This window comes from Amblyraja radiata, chromosome 20 (genome assembly GCF_010909765.2).
Source record: "Amblyraja radiata isolate CabotCenter1 chromosome 20, sAmbRad1.1.pri, whole genome shotgun sequence".
In the NCBI taxonomy this organism is placed as follows: Eukaryota; Metazoa; Chordata; class Chondrichthyes; order Rajiformes; family Rajidae; genus Amblyraja; species Amblyraja radiata.
Window position 1 is genome coordinate 3,632,450 of NC_045975.1, and position 11,457 is coordinate 3,643,906.

The window sequence follows — 11,457 nt, forward strand, 5'->3', positions numbered from 1 at the left end:
AGATAGATCAGCCATGATTGAACGGCGGAGTAGACTAGATGGGCTGAATGGCCTAATTCTGCTCCTATCACTTACGAGAGAAACCAAAATCAGTACTTTGTCACAAGATCCCTGGCGCTAGTAACCGCGGCAACATGTTCAAGGGAATGTATGCAATGATGCCAAAATACTTGTCCAAAGGTCCATGTTGATTAATAAGCATGCCAAGCAGATTATTGATAAGGCAAAAAAAGACAATTTTATTTTAACAAAGGCTTGTAAAACAGAGGACACAAGAAGTTTACACTATTCTGGAAAAGAGTATAATGAAATAAAATCTAATGAAAATGAACTGCAGATGCTGGTTTTTACCAAGATAGACACAAAATGCTGGAGTAACTTAGCTGGTCAGACAGCATCTCTGGAGAAAGTAGATGGGTGACGTTTCGGGTTGGGACCCTTCTTCAGACCTGACGTTTCGGGTTGAGACTCGGGATTATAATGAATTATTACCGACAGTTTATTAAATGTTAAATTGTCTACGACACGAGAGAAATAAATGGCTTGTGTGAGATTCTATTAATCGGCTGAAACCTGATTAATAGAATCAGGTCGAGTCAGGTATTATTAGAAATGACAGTTTCCAAATGAATGAGTAGCAGGCCAGTGGCAATCCAGAGGCAGGTTGCAGGCCAACACATCTTTCATCCAATTTCCTTCAAAACTTAATTACAAAAAGTTAATTAAATTTGATATAATTAGAGTCAGTGACCAGTTTGAAGAGTAATTAACTGACAAAGACTTTTAGAGGTATACTGGACCAAGTGGGACCCGTTGGGTCCCGTTCCCTCAACGCGTCACACACACACACTAACCACCACCCCCCCCCCCCCCACACACACACTAACCACCCCCCACACACACACTAACCACCCCCCCCACACACACACACTAACCACCCCCCACACACACTAACCACCCCCCCCACACACACACACTAACCACCCCCCACACACACTATCCCACACACACACACACACTAACCCCCCCACACACACACTAACCACCCTCCCACACACACTAACCATCCCCCCCACACACACACTAACCATCCCCCCACACACACACTAACCATCCCCCCCCACACACACACACTGACACCCCCCCCCCCTTGATATTATATTAATATTATTAACTCGCTCCTTCCCCCCCCACCCCCTGCCCTATCCACTCACGCATAGCCCCCAACTTCGCTGGGGCGGCTAGAGAGGGAGAGGGAGGGGGGGTAGAGAGGGAGTGGATAGAGAGGGGGGGGCAGAGAGGGAGGGGGAGGGGGTAGAGTGAGAGGGTAGAGGGAGCGGGACGGAGGTAGAGAGAGAGGGGGAGGAGGATAGAGATTGAGGGGTGTGGGGGGGGGGAGCGAGTGGCATCACAGGGGAGGGCTGGTCCCCAAACGCAATATTCCACCACTCACCCATAGGTCTCTATACTCACCACTCCCTAGAGAGGGAGGGAGGGAGGGGGGGAGGGTGGCAGATAGGGAGGGGGGGAGGGGGGCAGAGAGGGAGAGGGGCAGAGAGGGATAGACACAAAAAGTTGGAGTAGCTCAGTGGGACAGGCAGCATCTCTGGAGAGAAGGAATGGGTGACGTTTTGGGTCGAGACCCTCGGACTAGTTAGGGATAAGGGAAACGAGATCTGTTCTGGTTACAGATAACAGACCTTCAATCACATTAGGTCAGGGATGTTTGTTGTGACTATCTTCTCATCCCCTCTGTCAGATAAAATGGAGCTTAGAGTGAACAAGTTACTGATGTAGATAAAGGACAGAGAGTGCTGGAGTAACTCAGCAGGTCAGGCAACATCACTGGAGAACATGGATATGTTCTAGTTAGGAAGGAACTGCAGATGCTGCTTTACACCGTAGACAATCTGAAGAAGGGTCTCGACCCGAAACATCACCCATTCCTTCTCACCGGAGATGTTGCCTGTCCCGCTGAGTTACTCCAGCATTTTGTGTCTACGGGTATGTTCTACATGGATAAATGATACAACTTGCCTGGCTACCAAAATGTAGTCGATTTGAAGGACATTGGGCGACTAATGTTTTTTCTGAGAAAAGCAAATAAGCACCGCTGATCTTTAATGGGAGATTTTTGTGTTCATTTGTTGTTAGAGATACAGCGTGGAAACAGGCCCCTTGGCCCTCCGTGTCCGCGCCGACCAGCGATCCCCGCACGCTAACACTATCCTACACACACTAGGGACAATTTTACATTTACACCAAGCCAATTTACCTACATTCCTGTATGTCTTTGGAGTGTGGGAGGAAACCGAAGATCTCGACGAAAACCCACGCAGGTCACAGGGAGAACGTACAAACTCGGCACAGACAGTTCCCGTGTACAGGATCGAACCCGGGTCTCTTGCTCGCTTTAAGGCAGCAACTCTACCGCTGCGGCACCGTGAATATTTTCACTATTAGGAATTCTCACCCAAACAACAAAGGTGCAAACACCAATCCACGTCATACAACACTTATTACAGAATAAATGTGTACGAAGGAACTGCAGATGCTGGTTTACATCGAAGATAGGCGCAAAGTGCTGGAGTAACTCAGCGGGACAGGCAACATCTCTGGAGAGAAGGAGTGGGTGACGTTTCGGGTCGAGACCCTTCTTCAGACTGAGAGTCAGGGGAGAGGGAAACGAGAGATATAGAAGGTTAAGGAGTGAAAATGAGCGATCAAAGGGGCCAAAAATGTAGTAGAGACGGTTGTTAGCTAGGGGAAGTTGACAGCGAGGCATACAAGGTAAGATTTAATCAGGAGGCCAGTCAAACTGTTTGGAGACTTCCAGTCAAACACCAGTTCATCACTATCTTCCGCCTCCTATTCCAAGCCTATTGTGAATCAAGTTTTCCAATACTCCTCAGGTGTGTTCACCTTCTGGACTTACCTACTGGGCACAAGCCTGTTGGAACTCCATGTAATCCATGCCCATTGCACCCCCTTCATCAATTTCCTTATTCATCTTGTCAGACTGTCTTGTATCACAGATGGACTCAAAATGCTGGAGTAACAAATGGGCAGCATCTCTGGTGAGAAGGAATGGGTGATGTTTTGGGATGAGACCCTTCTTCAGATGGCTCGACCCTAATCACCACCCATTCCTTCTCTCCAGAGATGCTGCCTGTCCCGCTGAGTAACTCCAGCTTTTTGTGTCTATCTTCGGTTTCAACACAGCATCTGCAGTTCCTCCCTACACATAAAATGCGAACTGCCTTGGTTTCACTAGGAACTTCAGGCATATATTGCTTTTCTAACATAATTTATCGAACCTTTTCTTGGCCTCGTATGTTATCTACGTGCGTTGTGTTTCCGTGCCGCTGAAAGTAAGACTTTCACTGTTCCCTTTTGGCCAATCAGACACAAAGGGACACAAAGTGCTGGTGTAACTCAGCGGGTCAGGCAAGTTAAATATTTGTTGGCTACGTTAAGTGCTGAGGGTGAGTCAACAGTACCACGGAGAAAGTGTGCAAATATCCTTATGACCACGTTGTACCGTGCAATTCTTGCAAAGGGCTTGGATTCCATGGTGACAAATGAACAACGCAGGATATAAGGTGGATGGTAAACGCCTGGAATACCGAACCTTCTAGACTGGATGGATTGCTGCCACTTTGAGCCGAACCGCTTGTCTGGTCGCCCCGCAGCAACTGGAGAGGGTTTTTCTCAGAGAATTCTTGGCGTTGATGTTGGTTACGAAATAGAAGAATGGGTTGAGGCAGGTGTTGAAGCTGCAGATGGCCATCTCTATCAAGAAGCCAGTGTCGGAGTTGTGGGCCAGCCAAGTCTGGTGGGTCCACAGAACTCGCACCATGATGCACGCGTTCCTCGCCAGGTGGTAAGGCAGGTACATGAGGCCGAAGATGATCAGGACGGAGTACATCAACCGGAAGAGCTTCTTCTTCTTCTGCTCGCATTGGAGGTGGTGTCTCTTGAGCTCCTTGGTGCAGCTCCAGTAGCAGAAGCAGATGGCAGTGAAGGGCAGGATGAAACCAGTCACGGTACCGATGACAGAGTAGGGCAGCGCCTGGTCTGGGTCATAGGAGAAGATGTAGAGGGTGCAGACCGTTTGGTTGCTGGAGCAGGGGATGGCGAATGTCATCAGGGCGGTTGGGATGCTGAATGCGGTGGCCAGCACCCAGATGGCGGAGCAGATGTACAGGGAGTGACGCTTGTTCAGCAGCAGGAGGGACCGAGCGGGGTGGACAATGGCCAGGTAGCGGTCCAGGCTGATGCAAGTCACAAAGTAGATGCTGGAGTAGAAGCAAGCGTGGTAGAGGCACCTCACCGCCCGGCAGACCAGGCTGCCAAATATCCACTGCAGCCCCACAAAGTGGTAGTGGATGAGGAAGGGTAGGGTGAGGATCCAGGTGGTGTCGGCCAGAGTCAGGTTGCAGAGGAACAAGGTGCTTCGGTTCCAGTGCCGGGTGTGGTGAAAGGTGAGCCACAGGACCAGGCAGTTGAGAGACAGCCCGATCACCAACACCAGCAGGAAGGCTACCGGGATCAGGTAGACCTGAGTGAAAAATAGCAAGCGGTCTGCACCCAGAGTGCAGAAAATTGACTTCAACCCCTGGAAGAGAGGAGAGGATTGAGTTGAGTTTAGTTCATTGTCACGTGTAACCAAACGTACGCAAGGGATTCAAGGGTAGACACAAAATGCTGGAGCAACTCAGCGGGTGAGGCAGAATCCCTGGAGGGAAGGAACGGGCGAATGTTTCGGGTCGAGACGCTTCTTCAGATTCGGATCAATAAATGGAGGAACCGGGATGGCGGGACTGTCATATGCTGAGAGAATGGAGCAGCTGGGCTTGTACACTCTGGAGTTTAGAAGGATGAGAGGATATCTCATTGAAACGTATAAGATTTTTTAAGGGCTTGGACACGCTAGAGGCAGGAAACATGTTCCCGACGTTGGGGGAGTCCAGAACCAGGGGCCACAGTTTAAGAATAAGGAGTAAGCCATTTAGAACAGAGACGAGGAAACACTTTTTCTCACAGAGAGTGGTGAGTCTGTGGAATTCTCTGCCTCAGAGGGCGGTGGGGGCAGGTTCTCTGGATGATTTCAAGAGAGAGCTAGATAGGGCTCTTAAATATAGCGGAGTCAGGGGATATGGGGAGAAGGCAGGAACGGGGTACTGATTGGGGATGATCATGGGGAGGATAGAGACTTGGCTTGTACTCGCTAGAATTCAGAAGATTGAGGGGGGATCTTATAGAAACTTACAAAATTCTTAAGGGGTTGGACAGGCTAGATGCAGGAAGATTATTCCCGATGTTGGGGAAGTCCAGAACTAGGGGTCACAGTTTAAGGATAAGGGGGAAGTATTTTAGGACCGAGATGAGAAAATCTTTTTTTACACAGAGAGTGGTGAATCTGCGGAATTCTCTGCCACAGAAGGTAGTTGAGGCCACAGTTCATTGGCTATATTTAAGAGGGAGTTAGATGTGGCCCTTGTGGCTAAAGGGATCAGGGGGTATGGAGAGAAGGCATGGATGGGATACTGAGTTGGATGATCAGCCATGATCATATCGAATGGCGGTGCTGGCTCGAAGGGCCAAATGGCCTACTCCTGCACCCATTGCCTATTGACCACATGGTGAAGTGCACAAATAACTATTGTTCTTTCAAAAAGCTTTGACCAGGTCCCACACAAGAGATTAGTGCACACAATTAGAGCACATGGCATTGGGGGGTAGGGTGTTGACACGGATAGAGAACTGGCTGGCAGACAGGAAGCAAAGAGTAGGAATTAATGGGTCATTTTCAGAATGGCAGGTAGTGACTAGTGGGGTACCGCAAGGCTCTGTGCTGGGACGCCAGTTATTTACAATATATATTAACGATTTAGACAGGGGAATTAAATGTGATATCTCCAAGTTTATGGATGACACAAAGCTGGGTGGCAGTGTGAGCTGCGAGGAGGATGCTATGAGGCTGCAGGGTGACTTGGATAGGTTGGGTGAGTGGGCAGATGCATGGCAGATGCAGTGTAATGTAGATAAATGTGAGATTATCCACTTTGGTGGCAAGAACAAGAAGGCAGATTATTATCTGAATGGTGTCAGATTGGGAAAAGGGGAGGTGCAACGAGACCTGGGTGTGCTTGCACATCAGTCGCTGAAAGTAAGCATGTAGATACAACAGGCAGTGAAGAAAGCAAATGGCATGTTGGCCCTCATAGCGAGAGGATTTGAGTATAGGAGCAAGGAGGCCCTACTGCAATTGTACAGGGCCCTGGTGAGACCACACCTGGAGTATCGTGTGCAATTTTGGTCTCCTAATTTGAGGAAGTCATTCTTGCTATTGAGGGAGTGCAGCGTTGGTTCACCAGGTTAATTCCCGGGCTGGCGGGACTGACATATGATGAAAGAATGGGTCGACTGGAATTTAGAAGGATGAGAGGGAATCTTATAAACACATATAAAATTCTTAGGCACAAAATGCTGGAGTAAAACCCCTGTCCCACGGTACGAGTTCATTCCAAGAGCTCTCCCGAGTTTGCCCTGATTCGAACTCGGAGATTTACGGTAATGGCCACTCGTCGGTACTCGGGGCTATCGTGGACATTTTCCATCATGTTGAAAAATCTTCACGAGTCTTCCCGCGCTTACCTGCCGTTAGCGAGTCTTCCCCGAGTACCTGCCGTTAGCGCTAAGAGACGTCCCCGAGCTCCGACGTACCCGCTACGTTCCTTCTCCGTGCTTACCACGAGTTTGATTTTTTTTTTAAACTCGGGAGAGCTCTTGGAATGAACTCGTACCGTGGGACAGGGCTTTAACTCAGCTGGACAGGCAGCATCTCTGGAGAGAAGGAATGGGTGACGTTTCAGTTCGTGACCCTTCGTGAAATCTTGCTTTTAGCGGCTTTTGACTGCCGACTTTAGCTTCATTGTACGGACTACACAGCTAGGTTACCTAGAGACATATTCTAGTGCAGCAATGCTGTTCTGTGTTCTATCACTTGATGGGGCATACCTAGATCTGCTATCAATTCACAGGACATAGAACTTATAGTACAGCAACCTTCCGCCCACAATGTTTTGCCAAAACCAACTCTTCTCTGCCTACACTTAACCCATCTCCCATTCACTGCATATTAATTAGCCTATCCAAAATTCACTGCATATTAATTAGCCTATCCAAAATTCACTGCATATTAATTAGCCTATCCAAAATTAGCCTATCTTCAATACCATTCTCATATCTACATCCACCATCAGCCTCTGCAGTGCATTCCAGGCACCCACCACCCACTGTGGGAAAAACCTGTCCTGCACAAATCCTTTCAACTTTCCTCCTGTATAAAGTTATTCTCTCTAGTATTAGGGAATCAGATTTGAAATCCTGGGGGAATCTGTCCGTTCTATCGTTCAAGAAGGAACTGCAGATGCTGGAAAATCGAAGGTAGACAAAATTGCTGGAGAAACTCAGCGGGTGCAGCAGCATCTATGGAGCGAAGGAGATAGGCAACGTTTCGGGACGAGTTTCTCCAGCAATTTTGTCTACCAGTCTGTTCGATCTACGCCTCTCATAATTTTAAACACTTCTATCACATCGCACTTCAACCTCGAACGTTCCACAGAAAACAATACAAGTCTCTCCCATTCACTCGTATAGAAACATAGACACATAGAAATTAGATGCAGGAGTAGGTCATTCGGCCCGTCGAGCCTGCACCGCCATTCAATATGATCATGGCTGATCATCCAACTCAGTATCCCATACTTGCCTTCTCTCCATACCCCCTGATCTCTTTAGCCACAAGGGCCACATCTAACTCCCTCTTAAATATAGCCAATGAACTGTGGCCTCAACTACCTTCTGTGGCAGAGAATTCCACAGATTCACCACTCTCTGTGTAAAAATTGATTTTCTCATCTCGGTCCTAAAATACTTCCCCCTTATCCTTAAACTGTGACCCCCTTGTTCTGGACTTCCCCAACATCGGGAATAATCTTCCTGCATCTAGCCTGTCCAACCCCTTTAAGAATTTTGTAAGTTTCTATAAGATCCCCCCTCAATCTTCTAAATTCTAGTGGGCACAAGCCGAGTCTATCCAGTCTTTCTTCATATGAAAGTCCTGACATTCTGCCATCGCATCTCCGAATTAGGGCATCGCTCGTGATAGAAATATGTCAACAGGATTGCTAGGACTCTGTTTCAATCATTTGCCTTTTACAAATAAACTTTTGAGAAAGTCATGCCTCAGTGGTATGTCGTTGCAAGTTACCAACTGCTACTAGGGTCAAGGAAAGAGCGTTCACATCGGTCGCGGCCCTGTTTCCACCAATCTTTCCACCACCACCCACAAGAAGCGACGAGACAGACACCATTGTATGTCGATGCTGAGAACAACTTCTAATAGACAATAGACAATAGGTGCAGGAGTAGGCCATTCGGCCCTTCGAGCCAGCACCGCCATTCAATGTGATCATGGCTGATCATTTCCAATCAGTACCCCGTTCCTGCCTTCTCCCCATATCCCCTGACTCCGCTATTTTTAAGAGCCCTATCTAGCTCTCTCTTGAAAGTTTCCAGAGAACCGGCCTCCACCACCCTCTGAGGCAGACGTGTTTCCTCGTCTCCGTTCTAAATGACTTGCCCCTTATGCTTAAACTGTGGGCCCTGGTTCTGGACTCCCCCAATCTTGTGTGTGGACTTGATTAGAAGAACCAACCGCTAATCAAAAGGTCATAAGTGATAGGAGTAAAATTAGGCCATTCGGCCCATCAAGTCTACTCCGTCATTCAATCATGGCTGATCCATCTTTCCCTCCTAACCCCATTCTCCTGCCTTCTCCCCATAACCCCTGGCACCTCTAATCCTTCCTCCAGTTGAAGAACTGTTTGTCCTCTTACAGTTGGGGAGTGAATGTGAAGAAAGCCATTCATCTCTTCTAAAAAGGACCATGTCTCAAACAGTACTGTTCACCTTCGTCACCGGAGAAAGGGGTACAAGGCACCATGTAGCAGAAACAAAGAACTGCAGATGCTGGTTAATACACAAAGGGACACAAAATGCTGGAGTAACTCAGCGGGTCAGGCAGCATCTCTGGAGAACATGGAGAGGTGACGTATCGGCTTGTGACCCATTACCAGACGGAGAGTCGGGGGAAAGGAAAACAAGATATATAGTCGTTGTTATACAGAGATATAGAACAAATGAATGAAATAGATGCAAACATAAGTAATGATGATAAAGGAAACAGGCCATTGTTAGTTGTGTTACTAGAGAACAAGTATCTCTGGAGAACATGAACAGGCACTAAATGTCATTCCCTTTATCCTGTATCTATACACCGTGAATGGCTCGATTATAATCATGTATAGTCTTTCTACTGACTGGATAGCACGCAACAAAAGAGCTGTTCGCTGTACATCGGTACAGGTGATAATAAACCTAACTAAACCAAACTAAGTGATATTTCAGGTCAAGAAGAAGGGTTTCGGGTTCCCGAAACGTTGCCTATTTCCTTCACTCCATAGATGCTGCTGCACCCGCTAAGTTTCTCCAGCACTTTTGTGTGCTTTCAGGTCAAGACCCTTCTTCAGACTGCTAGACTAACATCATCTTAAGTTCTAGGAGCAGAATTAGGCCCTTCAGTCCATCAAGTCTATCCCACCATTCAATCATGGCTGATCTATTTTTCCCTCTCAACCCCATTCTCCTGCCTTCTTCTCCTGCCTGCTAAGACAGCAGTCTTAAGAAGGGTCTTGATTGGAAACGTCACCTATCCATGTTTATCCACAGATGCTGCCTGACCCCCTGAGTTACTCCAGCACTCTGTGAAACGTCACCTATCCATGTTCTCCACAGATGCTGCCTGACCCGCTGAGTTACTCCAGCACTATGTGAAACATCACCTATCCATGTTCTCCACAGATGCTGCCTGACCCGCTGAGTTATGGTGCAGCAGCATCTATGGAGCTAAGGAAATAGGCAACGTTTCGGGCCGAAATCCTTCTGGAAATAGGCAACGTTTCGGGCCGAAACCCTTACGGGTTTCGGCCCAAAACGTTGCCTATTTCCTTAGCGCCATAGATGCTGCCTGACCCGCTGAGTTACTCCAGCACTCTGTGAAACGTCACCTATCCATGTTCTCCACAGATGCTGCCTGACCCCCTGAGTTACTCCAGCACTCTGTGAAACGTCACCTATCCATGTTCTCCACAGATGCTGCCTGACCCGCTGAGTTACTCCAGCACTCCTTGTCCGAGAAATGCATCAATCTTGCTAAAATCCGCACATTTACACTGCACCGTGCTCACCTCCGCGTTAGCGACAGTCATAATCCAACGTTACTCTTCCTGTAAGCGAGGAGCTTTGGATCGCAGGAGCTCTCAATGAATCTGCAAACAGTCAGGAGGCATTCAGGCGTTTAATGCTCTCACCAGGTAACCCGACAATGCCGTCCGTTTCATTATCCAAACAGCTACTCGTCCAATCTCACGCCATCTCCCCTTGGCAAACACCGATAATGATTCTTAAAAACAACCACTCAAATCTCAACATTTACAAAGGAAATAAACTTTGTGAACAGAAAGGTATTTACGTTGGACAGATACGTGGATAGGAAATGCCTAGAGGGACATGAGACAGCGCAGGCAAATGGGACTAGCTTAGAAACATAGACAATAGGTGCAGGAGTAGGCCATTCGGCCCTTCGAGCCTGCACCGCCATTCAATATGATCATGGCTGATCATCCAACTCAGTATCCTGTACCTGCCTTCTCTCCATACCCCCTGATCCCTTTAGCCACAAGGGCCACATCTAACTCTCTCTTAAATATAGCCAATGAACTGGCTTCAACTACTTTCTGTGGCAGAGAATTCCACAGATTCACCACACTCTATATATAATAATAAACTTTATTTATAAAGCACTTTAAACAACCGCAGTTGCCACAAAGTGCTGTACATGAGAACTCATAGACAAAAAGTTATTACAAACCATTAAAAACCGTAAAACGAAGGACTAAAAACAGTAAAAATTAAAAGACATTAAAAGCACTAAGAACAGGAGCAATGTCTCAGCCAGTGTTGAAAGCCAGAGAATAAAAATGAGTTTTTAGGGAGGATTTGAAGATGGACAGTGAGGGGGCCTGTCTGATGTGCAACGGCAAGGTGTTCCAGAGTGCCGGAGCAGCAACAGAAAAGACTCTATCCCCTCTGAGCTTCTGAGTGAAAAATGTTTTTCTCATCTCGGTCCTGAAAGACTTCCCCCTTATCCTTAAACTGTGACCCCTTGTTCTGGACTTCCCCAACATCGGGTATAATCTTCCTGCATCTAGCCTGTCCAACCCCTTAAGAATTTTATAAGTTACTATAAGATCCCCCCTCAATCTTCTAAATTCTAGCGAGTACAAGCCGAGTCTATCCAGTCTTCCTTCATATGAAAGTCCTGACATC

At 47.5% G+C, this 11,457-nt stretch overlaps 1 protein-coding gene across 1 annotated transcript; it reads right to left on the minus strand.

Moving 5' to 3' along the window:
* Window positions 1–3,634: 3,634 nt before the first annotated feature.
* Window positions 3,635–10,337, minus strand: LOC116984379 (P2Y purinoceptor 1-like). Its single transcript, XM_033038537.1, has 2 exons — window positions 10,317–10,337; window positions 3,635–4,561 (listed from the first exon to the last, which is right to left on the minus strand). Exons 1-2 carry the CDS (start codon window positions 10,335–10,337, stop codon window positions 3,635–3,637), a joined length of 948 nt encoding a protein of 315 aa, XP_032894428.1.
* Window positions 10,338–11,457: the final 1,120 nt, after the last annotated feature.

What these genes read in the sequence shown, in the direction of transcription:
- LOC116984379 (XM_033038537.1), bottom strand. Translation starts at nt 10,337, where the DNA reads ATGACTGTCGCTAACGCGGAG. An exon ending in TGACTGTCGCTAACGCGGAG is followed by an intron (nt 4,562 to 10,316) that starts GTGAGCACGGTG and finishes TTTTTCACTCAG; the next exon opens with GTCTACCTGATCCCGGTAGC.